This window comes from Apodemus sylvaticus, chromosome 6, assembly GCF_947179515.1.
Source record: "Apodemus sylvaticus chromosome 6, mApoSyl1.1, whole genome shotgun sequence".
Taxonomy (NCBI): domain Eukaryota; kingdom Metazoa; phylum Chordata; class Mammalia; order Rodentia; family Muridae; genus Apodemus; species Apodemus sylvaticus.
In genome coordinates, this window is record NC_067477.1 from 11,331,120 (window position 1) to 11,347,466 (window position 16,347).

The window sequence follows — 16,347 nt, forward strand, 5'->3', positions numbered from 1 at the left end:
TGACACCCGTTCCCCATGAAACCATCTCACTGGCTCCTGGGTTCTTAATTAGTTAATTTAAATAGCTATATGTGACTACTACATTAGAGCCTTGGAAATGTAAATTAGCTTTGCCTGTTTTTAATTATGTATCCTGACCATACTATACATACATTGTTGGGTTTGAGGTGAGGACTTGACAGCAGGATGTCCTGGCGAGGGATTCTTTTGCTACGGCCTCGCTGATGCTAAGCTTACAAGCAAGCACTGTCACTCCTGGCCTGTCTATAGTGTGTGTTATCTTTCTCCCTTTAATGTTGGAGTCCTAGAAATTGAATTTGGGGTCTCACTTATCCAGCAAGTGCTCTGCTGGGCTACACCCCAGCTCTAACATTTCCTTCCAAAACAATGTCTGAAATAATTTTCAGCCCATGTAATGATTGCAAGAAAGCCGAAAAGCATCTGCCCAGATTCACACACTACTGACCTGTTACGCAGTTTCTCCCTCTGCCGTGCGTGCACACAGATGTGCACAGGCATCTCTCCGGAGCCACATTGTTGCATGTGTTAGATGCTTTAGGGTTAGGTACGGTGTCTCTTCATCGAGTGTGCTTAGTCTCAGGAGACCTCTTTTTTTATTTTGGTTTTTGGTTTTGAGACAGGGTCTTTGGAATATAGCTGTGGCTGACCTGGGCTTGCTATGTAGACCAGGCTGGCTTCAAACTCCATCTGCCTCTGGAGTTGTGGGATAACAGGTGGGTGCCACTCTGCCCAGCCAAGGAAGCTCCTTCTTGGTCTTCCTTCTGTCTGTGTTCACATCCTAATGACCCTTGATCCTGATATAGTTACTCTTCCGTCACTGTGGTAAAACACCATGGCCAAAGGCAACCTAAGAAAGAGAATTCCTTTTGACTTATAGTCCCAGATGGAGAAAAGTCTGTGGTGGCAGAGCTGGGGCCAAGGACCCTAAAGCCAAAAGCTCACACACTGAATTGAGAGCATGAGGCAAAAGGGAAGAGGGAGCTGAAGTGGCCTGTCTCTAGCCTGACAGCCACCTGTAGTGACCGACTTCCGCCAGCAGGGCGCGCCTCCCTCGCCTCCCCTGCAACACCAACTGCAGCCCACTGTCCCAGTACCTAAGACTGGTCCCCACAGTCCTCCAGTGAGAAGCAGACACAGGATCACGCTCAGCCCCCTCTTCTCCACCTTTTAAATCCGGAATCCTTCCTCATCCTCTTTTTGGTTTTGGAGAACACTGTACCCCTCTCTTGCAGAAGAACAGACATGGCCGTTCCTCTGGCTTTAGAGTAAAGCGCTCTTCAGTTCACACTCAGTTCTGTGACAGAGATGAACCAGGTTGCCCAGCAATGCTTCTTGTGCCCTGAAAAGGCATTTTGAACTCACGCACGTCTCTTCCCCTTTGAGTGGCCCCTGACAGGCTCTGTCCGAGCTGGGCTTCACTCCTGGCACCGGATGACTTACTTCCAGGCCCTCGGAGCCATCTTCTGCCACAGAGAGTTCTCTACTTCTCTCTGATCGTCTGCTTATTTCCGGTGTGCATTCCTTGAGGTGTGTGAGCCCTCTGGGAGGTTGGCAAGTGCTGTTGACTGCTGTGCCACGCCTCTAGCCCTGTCCATTTGTCTACTTCCCTGCTGTATGCAGACGCCCTAGCTGTGGGCATTAGGTACATCTGGTGTGTCTCAGTTGCATACAGTGTGGCCCTGGGTAGCTGTATCTCCATTTGAATGTTGGTGTGTCTGCAGAGTAATTCCAGAACCAGCGTTTCTGGACCATACCTGCTATGAGCCGTCTTTTTAAATGCCGCTGATCCCCATTTACTCTCTGATCCGATCCGATCCGCAGTGTATGAGATACTGTTTCCTCTGCATCCATGCCAGCTGGGTGTGCGGAACCTTTGCCACCTGATGGGGAGGAGATGGCACACAGTTAGATAGTTCATTTTTTTGTGAAGCTGAACCTTTTTATATATTTGTGTGTCTGCTTCTGAGTTTTATGATCTTACTTCCCTAGGGCTTCTGCCTATCTCCTTATAAAGAAATATGAAGTTTTCTCTTCTTCATCTCTCTTTTAGCATTTATTTTTATTATTTTTAATTATGTGCATGTATGTGGATTTGTGCATGTCAATTCAGGTGCTCCACCGTGGCCAGAGGCACTGGATCCCCTTGGGGTTACAGGCAGTTCCGATCAACCTGACTACATGTTGTTAGCCGCTGAGCCAGCCTTCCAGCCCTTGCCTCTCTTTAGCCCAGGAAGGCCTTGAAGTCATGATCCTCCCGCGCCATCCGTCCGTGTGTGCTGGGATCCACAGGCGTGCACGTGTGGGCGATCTGTTCCTTCAGGGAGTGCTGCCTCCTCTCCTTGCTCCTGACACTGACGCCACAGCACGGGCTCCATGGATGCCACCTGAGGGTCACATCTCTCAGACCGCTTTGCTTCAGGCTTTTCTTGCTATTCTAGTCAGCTAAGTTTTCTGCATGAGTTTTATCATCATCTTCCCTGGGTCTGAAGAAACAGGACATTGCTTTTGTTTTTGAGTCTCTGGTGTCTCACCAGATGCAGGTCTTCTTTAACCAGAATGTTCTTGGGTCTGTCTGAGAAGGGAGTGATATTTGGTAGCTACTTCCCTCGTGTCTGTGGGCCCCGTTGCTGGCTCGCCTCCTGTTCAGCCACGCCTTTGCTATTCTTCCTTCCTCCGCCAGCCTCTCTGTCATCTCCTTCCTTCTTCAGCGCCTCCCTTGGGCTTGGGTTGAAACTCACTCTCCCTTAAGCATCTCGTACATCAGCGCTCCCTTGGCCTCACAGATGACTATTTTCTTCTCTTTCTTCCTCTGATTAAATCGGTTTCTTACTTTAGTTTTTCTGCTGTGGCATTTGGGTTCCCCAGCTGCCCCTTCCTTATGTGTATCCGCCATCTTTCTTTCCCCTTCCCTCCTTTCTTTCTAGTCTTACAGTGTAGCCCAGGCTGACCTTGAGCTCGGAATTTTCTAGCCTCCCCTCTCTGAGGCTGTTTCTTTTCTCAGACCTGTCTGCGTGAGCATATTCATTCCAGGTTAAGTGTTGGGCTGGTTTTCTCCTGTGTTGTGTTTCTGTTTCGCTGTAAGAATTATTCTTTTGCCGCGTTTGTGGTGGAATCCCTGTGTCCCCTGCAGGGCTGTTCCACGGGCTGCAGTGCAGTCTGCACATGTCCTCCTGCAGTGGACGCCAAACATGGTTTGGCTGTTCTACCTGTGCTGCTGGAAAGCGGCGTGAGCATGGCTTTGGTGGACATGTTCTCTAGCTCAGGGTCACCTGTCATGGTCCCATTCTTAGGCCTCAGCCCAGGGTTTGGGTGTGGAGAAAGGCGTGGGCTCTGGGCGGCTTGCCTTGGCTGTGAGACCGTGCCATTTGCTGTGGTAGCCGCTGTGTGCAGGCTGCCCAGCCTCTGTGTAGAGTAGACTGTTAGCCTGCACACTGCCTCGCATCTCCCCTGGCCCCAGTACACCTTCTAGGGCCTCCCTCTGGGCAACATGTCCCTTGATCTCCGCTTGTCTCTCTCCCCAGCACTTTCACCGACGACCGGGTGGTGCCATCACGGGCAGGGCCGGGGAGCAAGACAGAAGAAGAGGGTACAAGAGAGAAGCGAGGACAAGAGGACAGGGACCAGAGCTGGGAGAGGGCAGGAGAGAGGAGCAAGGACAAGAGGACAGGGACCAGAGCTGGGAGAGGGCAGGAGAGAGGAGCAAGGACAAGAGGACGGGGACCAGAGCTGGGAGAGGGCAGGAGAGCCTCAGCTGTGTGTGCAGGTGTTTGTGGTGCCCTCGGCTGCTCTGTGGTTGCTGGGCTCCAAAGACTGAACACCAAGCCCCCTTTACTGCTGAGCCGTCTCCCTGGCTCGTAGATGTCGTTTGCTGAGCCCGTGGCTGACGAGGACCTCAGCAGGGGGAGGTGACAGGAAGGGGTGCCGGTGGTGACAGCTGCCGTGCTTGGTCACGGCTGCTCTCTCTCGGCGTGGTCACAATTCTCTCTGCATGCCCACTGACACAGGTAACCTGTTCTGCTTATCTCACCCACAGAGACATTAAGCCCGACAACGTCCTTCTGGATGTCAATGGTCACATCCGCCTGGCTGACTTTGGATCGTGCTTGAAGATGAACGATGACGGCACTGTAGGCATCCCTGCTGGAGGCCGCCATCTGCTTTGGAGTTTGGCTTGTAGTTAAAGGGGGTTCAGTGGTCAATTTGAGACAAAATTAAGAAATCCAAGTTTATTAATTAAATTAAGAAAACGAATCTGTTTAGGAGCCAATTGAAATTTCTATTTGTGGAATTTTTAAAGTTTGAGCATGCTGTGTGCAGGCACATATGTAGGGGTACACAGGCATGCATGCATCATGCATGTGTCTGTGTAGAGGCCGGAGGACAGCCCTGGGCACCACTCTTCAGAACTCTTCTGCCTCAGGCAGCTTTCTTCTTCTTCTTTTTTTTTTTTTTTTTGGTTTTTCGAGACAGGTTTCTCTGTGTAGCCCTGGCTGTCCTGGAACTCACTGTATAGACCAGGCTGGCCTCGAACTCAGAAATCTGCCTGCCTCTGCCTCCCAAGTGCTAGGAGTAAAGGCGTGTGCCATCACCGCCCGGCAGCAGCTTTCTTTCTCAAACTGGGTTCCTTGGTACAGTGTTCTGAGCACCAGCTGGCGTCCCTGTTGTAGGACGGGGCGAGCCGGGCTCAGTTGGTGCCACGGTCACCAACACTAGAGCCAATGGACTGTGAGTAGTTAGTTGCTCCGTGCTCTCTCACTGGCCAGCTTTCCACCCTGTTTAACTGCACCCTGGGTCCTCTCTCTCTCTGTCTCTCTCTCTCTTTCTCTCTCTCTCTCTCTCTCTCTCTCTCTCTCTCTCTCTCTCTCTCTCTCTCTCTCTCTCTCTCTCTCTCTCCTGTGACCACAGCAGCCCCTGGAGTCCCTTACAGGAGGCATTGCTTCTTCAAATCCTACTTAAGTGTGATGCCAGATACTCCAGAAGTGAGCAGCCTAGACATTTCCTGCCAGGGTGTTTCCAAGCAGCTGAGTGCAAACGCCAGCACAGGCTGTGGAGCTGTGTGTGCTGTGCTCCACTGCACTGTGCTTTTTGTTCATAAATTTCTATCCCACATTGACTTGTTGTTAAATTGATGCTGTGGTCAAATCCAAATCATTCTTCTGGTGATGAGAGCAGTGTCCTTGGGCACACTTCCATGTCACCACAGTGGACATTCAGTCACCCTCACCGCCCTTGCAGCCACCGCAGGCTGTATGTGACCTGCAGTGCTGGAAAGCGCTGGGCACAGTCCCTGCTGTCCACTGAGAGAAGCGCCCCTCACTCTCTTTCCTCGAGATGCTCTTTCCAAAGGAGACCCCACCATGGAGCCTGCTCTTTCCTTAGACGGGCCTGCGACCACTGCCCCAATTCAGACCCCTAAACAGGGACTGTCCAGGGAACCCTGTTCATGCTGGGCCAGATTGCCTGTTTTCCCTCTAGATACCCAGGGTGGGTTGTGTTAGGAAGCCATAGCCCCTTGTTGTCAGAAGCCAACACATGCTCTTCCTAAGGCCTTGTGTTGAACTGGAGAGTCAAGGACTGATCTGGGCAGGGCCCTAGACCACTCTGCAAGCATGGGCAGCAGGTGTGGAAGTGCTGCCTCAGACTCAGGCCTGGTGGGAAAATCCCAGAGCTCAGACAGAGAGAGAGGTGGGGGAAGGGAGAGGGAGGAGGGAGGAGGGAAGGAAAGGGAGAGAGAATGAGAGAGAGAGAATGTGTGTGTGTGTGTGTGTGTGTGTGTGTGTGTGTGTGTTGAATCACCTGGCCTTGACTCCTGATCACCCACCACTATTATTCCACGACTGTACTGTTTTCTGTTGGTTGCTTTCTAAGGAATGTGGTTAGAAATACTAGTTCATGATGTTCTTGGTCCCCTCACCACCCCTCCTTCCCTCCTAGGTTCAGTCTTCCGTGGCTGTGGGCACACCTGACTACATCTCACCAGAGATCCTGCAGGCCATGGAGGATGGCATGGGCAAATATGGGCCCGAGTGTGACTGGTGGTCCCTGGGCGTCTGCATGTATGAGATGCTGTATGGGGAAACCCCGTTTTACGCAGAGTCTCTAGTGGAGACATATGGGAAGATCATGAACCATGAGGTGAGACGCTGTGTGCTGTTGTAAAGCCTTCACAGGCTGGGGTGGCTAGTCGGAGGCCAGATGGGGTGGGAGGGACAGGAAGAGGGGGGCAGACACAAGATGGGGACACTGTATACATGGGACAGAAAGGAAGATGTGCTTCAAAGACGTGTTTCTCATTGTGTTGGCCAAGCGCTGTGTGGGCCATACTGCACGAATCCCCATGGCACACTTGTCTGTGTTCCTTGCTGTTTTGAGAGCTAGAAATCTAATCCCACTATGGGGCAGTACTTAACCGCTCAGCTCTCATGGTCTGTTTTTAATTAATTGATTTGTGTGTGTATGACACGTGTGTGTGGATGTGTGTGCCACAGTGCATATTGAGAGGTAGGGGACGACTTTGTGTGTTTTCTCCTTTTTTTTATGTTGGTTCTGGGGCTCAAGCTCCAGACACCAGGCTGCAAGGCAAGTGAGTGTGTTTTACCCAAAAGCCGCCTGCAGGCCCAAAGGGGTTAAAATTTGCTGGCTTCAATAGGGCGGTGGTGGTGCACGCCTTTAATCCCAGCACTCAGGAGGCAGAAGCAGGCGGATCTCTCTTAAGTTTGAGGCCAGCCTGGTCTACAGAGTGAGTGGACAACCAGGGCTACACGGAGAAACCCTGTCCCCAGTTAGTTATGAAGTCAGGATTTTTCTTGTGTTTCCTGACTGTCTTTGGCTGCCCCTTCCTCCCCAGGAGCGGTTTCAGTTCCCATCCCATGTCACCGACGTCTCTGAAGAAGCAAAAGACCTTATCCAGAGACTGATATGCAGCAGAGAGCGCCGGCTCGGGCAGAACGGAATAGAAGACTTTAAGAAGCACGCATTCTTTGAAGGTCTAAATTGGGAAAATATTCGAAACCTTGAAGCGCCCTACATTCCCGACGTGAGCAGCCCTTCTGACACGTCCAACTTCGATGTGGATGATGACATGCTGAGAAACATTGTGAGTGCTGGGCCCATGTCCTGCCGGGGTTGCATCACGACGAGTCTGCAGTGTTTGTTAGTCTGTTGAACAAGTCAGTCAGCTGCAGAGCTGCAGCTGGAGAGCCAGCTCAGCGGGCAAGATCACCTGGACTCTTGCAGAGCAGCCTGAGCTCTGTTCGCAGCACCCGTGTGAGGCGGCTCAGTACTGCCTGCCGCTCCAGCTGTATGGCTCCAGTCTCCTCTGGTCATCGCAGGCGACTGCATACATGTAGCATCACACATACATGCGCACGCGCGCACATCAGCAGTTAGGTGTCGTGATGCACACCTTTAATCCCAGCACTCTTGGGAGGCAGAGGCAAGTTGATCTCTCAGTTCAAGAGCAGCAGCCTGATGTACAGAGCGAATTCCAGTCCTGCTGGACGTGCAGTTAGACCCTGTCTAAGCATTACACTGTTGAAGTTTGGTAGTTACTTTAAAGCCTTCAGCTTGATCTTTCCTTTTTGATTAAAAAAAAAAAAAGTTCTCTTATTCTAACACACACACGTGAAACAGTTCCCCCCCTTTTTTTTTTCAACAGTTCCCCCCCCTTTTTTTTTCATATTTTGCACCTTTTCATTCGGTGTTAGATGCGTAATTGTGCTACAGCTTCATTGTTCCCTTGGCTACTTCATGTATGTGAAGGCTTCAGGTGCACAGGAGACCTGTCCTGTCAGCCTCTACCTGGTGAGCCGTCTTGCCAGCCCACACGGCCACTCCTTTATGCAGCTGGAGCTCAGAGTAGGGACAGTGGTGACAGGGTCCTTGGTTTTGTTCCTTGTGGCACCATGCTATTTGAAGGACGACTTGTTTGACTTGCGCTCTATGTTCTTGCACAGGAAATCTTACCTCCTGGCTCACACACGGGCTTCTCGGGACTGCACTTGCCATTCATTGGCTTTACGTTTACGACAGAAAGGTACGCCTGGGGCGGTCCTTCTCATCGCTCTTCCCTAGGGTGGGCGCGGCCTGAGGGGAGCACTGCCATAAGGGACAGGAGCACACCGCTGTAAGGGCCAGCCGGTGGGAGGCTGTGGCTCCTGGGGGACACAGAGGGTCTTCTGTTGCCTGCTGATGACTGTACGGATCAGCACCAGCTGGCTTTTTCTGTCCATGGATATGTCCAGTGGTCATGCTCGGCGTGTAGGCCCGACTGACTGCCGCTGGCTCACATAGCTGTAGCACGCACTGTTGGTTTGTGCAGTCAGTGTGCTTGGCCTGCAGATAAGGCTCACTGTAGGGCATCCCACCGTGCCAGCAGTGGCTTTGGGCACCGTGTGCTCTGCATTTTTGATTGCATGTCTCTGTCCACACTTGACTTACCCTCATGTTGTGTAAGAACGCTCTAGACTGTTGGCATAAGGTCACCTGTCAGCACGTGTGTCCCTGTCAGTAAGCAGTGGGTAGCTGCACTACGTGTCTTCTGTTCTCTGTTACATGTTTGTGTGTCTTCTGTTTTCTGTTACATGTTTGTCTTTTCTTCTACAGTCCTTTAAATATATAAAACCTGAGGCTGGAGAGATAGCTTGGCAGTAGAGAGCGAGGCTGCTCTTCCAGAGGACAAGGTTGTGTTTCTAGGGCTCACAGAACAGCTCACAGCTGTGTGGCGGTGGTCCCAGGGCTCACATGCCCTCTCTGGCCTCCTTGGGCACTGTATGGATGTGGTCCACAGGCATCCTTGCAGGCAGAACATTCACACATACAATAACATGGGAACACGTGTGGGATGTAGCTCAGTGGCAGCACCTGGCTGGCATGCATGAGGTCCTCGTTTCCATCCCTGCTGGGGGATGGGCAGGGAAGAGGGGACGGGACATGTAGAGAACATTCCTGAAGGTTCGTGGAAGGCTCAGGAATAGGACTGGGTCCGCAGGCTCTGGCTGGTTAACTCCTGTGTAAGGCTGTCAGGCAGTAGAATTTATCCTGGTGAAGGCCGGTAGTGGCTACAGCTGTCTGTACTCTGCTCAGCTGGGAGCCTGGAGAGCACCCCGCTTCCTTCTGTCAGTTCTGCCACCCTGCCTCCTAGTTCCTGTCAGTGAGCTGGAGTGCAGCCCCTCATGATGTGGATTCGGCAGGTCCAGGAAGATCCATCCATGTGTGGCCTCAGCCAGTGGTGTTGATGTGGTGTGTGTGGCTCTGTCTCTGGTGCCACAGTGACGACTGGCACCGTGCCACAGAAGTGTGCCAGGTGTTTTCAGTGATTCAGTGTCCACAGTGCATTCCCACTCACAGGGTGCCAGGCACACTGTGAGGCCCAGGCCTGCCTGTCAAGACAGAGCTCACAAACATGAGTGTGCTCATGAATCAGCTGCTCACCCACAGCTAAGCCATTCGTCCAGAGTACGTCAGTCAATTTGCTGTCTGTCCTACAAGACTAAAGATAAAATAAATCAGCAACTCTCCCAGGAGACACTCGGGGAAGAGGCAGAACCAGTGAGCCTTTGACCACTTTCCAGTGAGCCACACTTGTCTGTTAGCAAAGGCCTCCTTTTGCTTTTCCATTTGACCGTGAGCAGTGGTTTCCGAGTCCACGTCCCTTCTCCGCTGGGCCCTGCTCGGGCTACCGCTCCCCTCCTATTCTCCATAGTAAGGAGCCTCTTGTCTGACTTTGGCTCTTCACACAATAAAGCCTTTTCACAGGTACTGGTTTGCCTCTTTGAAAGCCTCTCATCCCAGAAAGTCTAAATGCCAATGAAGCCACTGCGGGTTCTCGGTGGGTGAGGAAGCCTGTTGCTCTGTTTGCAGCTGCTTCTCTGACCGCGGCTCTCTGAAGAGCATGATGCCGTCTAACACGCTAACCAAAGATGAAGACGTGCAGCGCGACTTGGAGAACAGCCTGCAGATCGAAGCCTACGAGCGAAGGATACGAAGGCTGGAGCAGGAGAAGCTGGAGCTGAGCCGGAAGCTGCAGGGTGAGTGGAGTGGCCGGCCAGGCCTGACGCGGGCTGGGGTCCTGCCTCGCACATGCGGCCGGCTGCTCTCAACGCTGTGTCCCCCTCAGAGTCCACCCAGACCGTGCAGTCCCTTCACGGTTCCACGCGGGCCCTGGGCAACTCAAACCGCGACAAGGAAATCAAGAGGCTGAATGAAGAGCTTGAACGCATGAAGAGTAAAATGGCAGGTGGGTGCTCCCTCCGGCAGGTAGGTGCTCCTTCGGGAAGGTGGGTGCTCCCTTGGGCAGGTGGGTGCTCCCTGGCTGGCTGCCTTGTGTTCTTTGTTCTTGAGCAGTAGGCTGCTATTTTCAGTTATCTTTTTCCTAAGGTGGAAAAGTAGGGAGAAGCCTAAGCTTTTGCAGGCTTATGTAGAATTGTGGCATGTTGTCTATATTTAAAGTTGTTTCCCCCTCACTTGGCTCTGATAACATCGGTTTTCCTGTGAACTCTCTCGTTGTACTGAACTTGCCTGGCCGCTTTCTCAGAGCTCCAGGGGTTTAGCCGTTGCCTCTGCTTCTCCTCATGTGCATGAGTGTTTTGTCTGTGTGTGTTTGTGTACTATGTGCGTGCTGGAGCCTGTGGAGGCCAGAAAAGGAAGTCATAGTCCTGGAACAGAGTGACAAGTAGTGGTGAGCCACCATGTGGGCACTTAGAACCGAAACTGAACCCAGGTCCTCTGCAAGAACAAGGGCTCTTAACTGCTGAGCCATTTCTCCAGCACCTTCCAGCCGTATTTGTAGTCCTGGTCATGAAAATGTGTAAGGACTCAGATCACTTCTGAGCCACTCGAGGGCAGCCTCCTCAATCAGCCTCTGTCTCCAGGTTATATCTGGAGTCTGACTACTCCGTTTCTGATTAGAGTTCACTATCCTGATTTAAAAAAGCAAACAAAGGTTAGGACTGAGTCTATTATTCACTAAATGAAGTCCCGCCTCCCACAGGGGAGAGGCAGCACTTTGCTGGAGGGCAGAAGGCCTGAGGCCAGTGAGCAGACGCCCCAAAGGGAGGACTGTCTGTGAGCAGAGTCTCCAGAATAAAATATAATATAATCTGCGAAGTGGTCAGGATAGACCTCTGGGAGCCAGTAGGGAGGCGGTGACACGGGGCACCATGTGCAGGGAAACGGAAGGTCTCTGAGTGCAGACATCTCGGGGCTGCAAGATGGTGCAGTGGGTACTTGCCTCCATATCGACAGCGTTCAGTCCCTGCTGCCCACGAGTCAGCCTCGGACTTCCACACCCTCACTGTAGCATGCACATGGGACAGACACACACACACACACACACACTAAATGCATGAAAACTAGTGAAGAAGACTGCCTCCCTGTGAATCACCAGCTACCTCCAGCTCAGTAAATCAAGCTAACGCAAAGTCACTATACACACGGGAACACAATCCAACTCTCTTCTGTCCAGATTCAAACAGGCTGGAACGACAGCTGGAGGATACAGTGACACTTCGCCAGGAGCATGAAGACTCCACTCACCGGCTGAAGGGCCTGGAGAAGCAGTACCGCCTGGCACGGCAGGAGAAGGAAGAACTGCACAAGGTGGGTAGCCCAGTCTGTGTGAGGAGGACCGTGTGTGAGGAGGACCGTGTGTCAGGGGGACCGTGTGTCAGGGGGACCATGTGTCAGGGGGACCGTGTGTCAGGGGGACCGTGTGTCAGGGGGACCGTGTGTCAGGGGGACCGTGTGTCAGGGGGACCGTGTGTGAGGAGGACTGTATGAGGAGGACTGGCTCAGGTGCTGAGCACCTAATTCATGTAGGGCAGCCTGTTCACTGGAACACTTTCCAAACCCATGCCTATAATTTTTGACTAGCATTTGAATTGCTTTTAGTTTAAGTATGACAAAATGCAGCTTCTGGCTTTCGAAGTCTTTGTTAAACAAATGTAAAACAGAGAATTTTTTTTCCTTCAGCAATTGGTTGAAGCTTCAGAGCGATTGAAATCCCAGACCAAAGAACTCAAAGACGCCCACCAGCAGCGAAAGCGGGCCCTGCAGGAGTTCTCTGAGCTCAATGAGCGCATGGCAGAGCTCAGGTCGCAGAAGCAGAAGGTGTCCCGTCAGCTCCGTGACAAAGAGGAGGAGATGGAGGTGGCCATGCAGAAGATTGACTCCATGAGACAAGATATCCGCAAGTCCGAGAAGTCGCGGAAGGAGGTAGCTTTCCTTCAGTTCCTTCACTTAGTGAGCACGAGGGTGCACACGCTGATGGGCTCGCGGCCACAGGAGCTGCTCTCTCCGCCACCGCGTAGCCTTCAGGCTTGGGACAGTGCCTTCTAGCACCTGACTAGTGGCTAGGTACTTGGCCTTCTGACGGTGCCCCATCAGTCTCCTAGCAACAGTCTCCTAGCAACAGGCAGGCGCTGCTTTCAGTTCTGTCAAGTGCATGTGATGGCCTGGGACCCCTGACAGCCTGCGGTGCCGGTCACTTCCTGTGTAGGATCCATGTTCACCCCTGAATCCTAATCGCTTTCTTAGTGGTTTTCTAACCCAGATGTACTTGTAGTGGCTTCAGTGGCGTTAACCTCGAGTTAGTGACGTCCCTAAGAGTAGAGGATGAAGTGACAGGGACCCTGAGCTGTGTTTTAAAGCAGCCTGAGAATTTGGGCACAGACAAAACAAGCTTGGCTTTTAGCTAATTGTCACCTGTCAAAGCTGGATCATGGGCGTGTGGGTTTCTCTCTCCTTTAGCCGATGTTTGAATTTTTCATTTAAAAACTAATTGAAAGTGTAATAATTTTTTTAATTGCACCTTTACATGTCAGAATTGTTTCTATGAATTGGGAACTTCCCTTGAATTTAAGCCTCAGATTATCCTATTTAAGTAGAATGCAGGCTTGTTTCATGTCTAGAGGTCATAGCCAGCCGTTCCAGTTAAAGTGCTGCTCAGCCTGCAGCCCGCGGTGAGCGCGGGAAGGGTGGTCTGCACAGAGACTCCCTGGATCTCCTCCAGGGTGGCTTCCCTCGGGGCGGGTGCTGTTTTATAAAAAGTAGCTCTGCTTCTCCTTAGCTGGAAGCTCGGCTGGAGGATGCGGCTGCCGAGGCCTCCAAGGAGCGGAAGCTCCGAGAGCACAGCGAGAGCTTCTGTAAGCAGATGGAGCGCGAGCTCGAGGCCCTCAAGGTGAGGCTCGTCCCTGTGCACGCGCACGCATGGGGTTCTGGCTGTGTGCACGCGCGTGCATGGGGCGCTGGCTGTCAACAAGGCTGGACCAGTGTCCCACAGCATCTTCCAGGAAATAGCAGGATGGGGGAAGTGGAGGATGTGCCACACTCTCTAGCAGCTTCGTTACAAAAGCCACCTGCGTTCATTCCTTTGTTGTGTAGAAGGGTCAGGTGTTTGTGGTCAGCATTGCCGGGTTAGCAGGTGTGGCCTCCTTCTGTGATCTACACTTGAGCATGCTCAGGTCTGGAAAAGCCTTGCCGAGTCCATGTCCTGTTGCTGATGTGGCCGAGGCAACTGCTCCAGACCTAGGAACAGTCATGAGTGAGGGCCACCGTCCGCCCTCGCGGTGGTGTGTGTGGTCCAGGATGGGTGATGGACTCTTTGGAGCTGGGCCACTGGATCCTCATAGTTGTCATGGCAACGCTCCTTTAGCCTGAGGCATTTATTCCACTGTCATCTTTGCTACCATCGGATCCCGCTCGCAGCAACACCATTTCCTAGACTGCTTCCTGGGACTCTGTGCCGCTCTTTACCTGTCTGAGCCACATTCCTCACGTACAGCCACCAGGGAGTGTAGCAGACGTGTCAGGGACATCCTCCTCCTTCCTTGGTGCTCTCCCTCGGACCTGGTGTGTGGAGTGCTCTCTCAGGTCGAGTCAGCTCCACAGCCTTCCTCAGCCAGCCATGCCCACCTTCCTAGTAGGCCCAGCTCAAAGGTCCGCCTGCCAAGATGGCACCACACACATCCTCTGTCCACCACGCTTTTCTTCCCTCACTTAGTAGTTTTCTGTCACTTCCTCCCACTGCCTGCTCCTGAGAACAGGGACCTCAGTGTCACCCAAGTCACCAGGAGATTTGTGACAAGCGGTCGGCTCTCAGAGTGTTGGTAGGTGGACAGGTAGACAACACAACTCTGTGGCACAAAGTCTGCGCCGAGCTCCACTGTCCCCCAGACTCGCCCCACGCTAGCTGCTCTGCCTGGTACAGCCCTAGGTGCCAGCAAGTGGTAGAGCAAGAAGGCATCGTGGCCTGACACAGTGCTGGTTCATTTTAACCTTTGTCTGAAGGTAAAGCAAGGAGGCCGGGGGCCAGGCGCCACGCTGGAACATCAGCAGGAAATCTCCAAAATCAGGTCGGAACTCGAGAAGAAAGTCCTGTTCTACGAGGAGGAGCTGGTGCGCCGAGAAGCCTCCCATGTGCTGGAAGTGAAGAACGTGAAGAAGGAGGTTCACGACTCGGAGAGCCACCAGCTGGCCCTGCAGAAGGAGGTCCTGATGCTGAAAGATAAGCTGGAGAAGTCAAAGCGAGAGCGGTATGTATCTGGACCCAGTGAGAGCGGGGCTCGCTGCGGCTGCGGCTGTGGCTGCAGGCACGGAGCGAGCCCACGGCTGCAGGCACGGAGCGAGCGAGTGAGCCTGTCTCCTTCACCCCCCAGGCATAATGAGATGGAGGAGGCCATAGGCACTGTGAAGGACAAGTACGAGCGGGAGCGCGCCATGCTGTTCGATGAGAACAAGAAGTTAACGGCGGAAAACGAAAAGGTGACTTGATGTCTGTGCCACTGCTGGGGAACTGCTGGGGACCGCACTGCTGGGAAGACATTGCTCCTGGGGATTGGTGCCACCGGAGGGCGGGGCATCGCTCCTGGGAGGATATTGCTATTGTTCACTCTCAGGTCTTTGGACGCCTGGTGCCTGTGTTAAATAGTTTGATATTTAGATGAACTAATACATTTTAAATGGGGTGCTTTGATTTGTGGAAAAGCTGCTCCTCACTGTTTCTGTCACCTCGACAGTTCGATTTGTACTGAACTGAAGCTTGGGGTAGGAACAGTGAGAGGCCCGCAGTGCTGGGTTGCAGAGCTGATGAGCCGCAGTGCTGGGTTGCAGTGCTGCAGTGAAGAGGTGCCCGACACACATGTGATGTGGTGACATTGTTTAATTTCAGCTTTGTTCCTTTGTGGATAAACTGACAGCCCAAAACAGACAGCTGGAAGATGAGCTACAGGATCTGGCATCCAAGAAGGAGTCAGTCGCGCACTGGGAGGCGCAGATCGCAGAGATCATTCAGTGGTGCGTGCCTGGCAGGGTGGCTGCACTCTTCCCTGGAGGCTGCAAAGTATCTTGCTGCATTTGCCTGAATCCCAGCCTCCGAGAGGCAGTGGCCCTCACACTAAGGGTGGGGAGACCTGTTTATGCTCCTAATGGTGGGTGACAGGGGAGCTTCCATGGCCAACGTACACATGACTGGGGAGTCCTAAGCTGTGGGCAGAGCCAGTGTCTGCTCCATCGAGGCCGCTGGTGTTCTGGCCACCATGACGTTGTCCTGTGGGAAGCAGACTCTCCTCCTCTCTGTAAGGTAAACCCTGATTCCCTGTGCAGGGTCAGCGATGAGAAAGACGCCAGAGGCTACCTCCAAGCCCTCGCTGCCAAGATGACGGAAGAGCTGGAGACCTTGAGAAGCTCTAGTCTGGGGTCCAGGACACTGGTAAGGCGCTGTGGGAGCCGTGGTCCCTTCTCCCTGAAGGCTTGCCACTGGTTCTGTTGTGAGAACTGTGGAGCTTGACTCCTGTGACATGATCAGGTCTTGTGCAGCTTGCAGGACACGGCAGCTGTCAGCCAGGCCTCTCATGGGTCAGAGTAGCAGGACAGGGGCTGACACAGGGCACCTTACTGACAACACCCTCCATGTGCTCACTTGTGTCTGTTTTGAGCTTGAGGGTGTGGCAGACTCTGGGCTCTATGGGGACCTGACACTGCCCTTATTCCTGTGAAGCTGTGAGGCAGTAGCCACCCGCCCCCCCAGCATCTCACCACCACAGCTTTGGGGCAGTTACTACCCCTTTCTTAATGTGATCTTGTGACATAGCCCAGGTTAACTTAGAAATCACTTAGCTGGGCAGTGGTGGCGCATGCCCTTAATCTCAGCACTTGGGAAGCAGAGGCAGGCGGATTTCTGAGTTCGAGGCCAGCCTGGTCTACAGGGTGAGTTCCAGGACGGCCAGGGCTACACAGAGAAACCCTGTCTCAAAAAACCGAAGGAAGGAAGGAAGGAAGGAAGGAAGGAAGGAAGGAAGGAAGGAAGGAAGGAAGGAAGGAAGGAAGGAA

The 16,347-nt window shown here is 52.9% G+C and overlaps 1 protein-coding gene across 2 annotated transcripts in view; it reads left to right on the forward strand.

Moving 5' to 3' along the window:
* The window catches only part of Cdc42bpb (CDC42 binding protein kinase beta), an 82,371-nt gene that overhangs the window by 42,900 nt on the left and 23,124 nt on the right, over positions 1 to 16,347 (forward strand). For both annotated transcript variants that reach the window (XR_007978270.1, XM_052184983.1), the window contains exons 6-18: positions 4,055 to 4,148; positions 5,956 to 6,156; positions 6,869 to 7,117; positions 7,977 to 8,056; positions 9,883 to 10,049; positions 10,139 to 10,258; positions 11,486 to 11,619; positions 11,992 to 12,234; positions 13,088 to 13,198; positions 14,308 to 14,552; positions 14,676 to 14,781; positions 15,188 to 15,312; positions 15,622 to 15,727. Coding sequence is in view for 1 of the 2 variants with exons in the window: in XM_052184983.1 (XP_052040943.1) it covers positions 4,055 to 4,148; positions 5,956 to 6,156; positions 6,869 to 7,117; positions 7,977 to 8,056; positions 9,883 to 10,049; positions 10,139 to 10,258; positions 11,486 to 11,619; positions 11,992 to 12,234; positions 13,088 to 13,198; positions 14,308 to 14,552; positions 14,676 to 14,781; positions 15,188 to 15,312; positions 15,622 to 15,727 (1,981 nt within the window). In the remaining variant the exon portion in view is untranslated. The remainder of the gene's footprint in view (positions 1 to 4,054; positions 4,149 to 5,955; positions 6,157 to 6,868; positions 7,118 to 7,976; positions 8,057 to 9,882; positions 10,050 to 10,138; positions 10,259 to 11,485; positions 11,620 to 11,991; positions 12,235 to 13,087; positions 13,199 to 14,307; positions 14,553 to 14,675; positions 14,782 to 15,187; positions 15,313 to 15,621; positions 15,728 to 16,347) is intronic.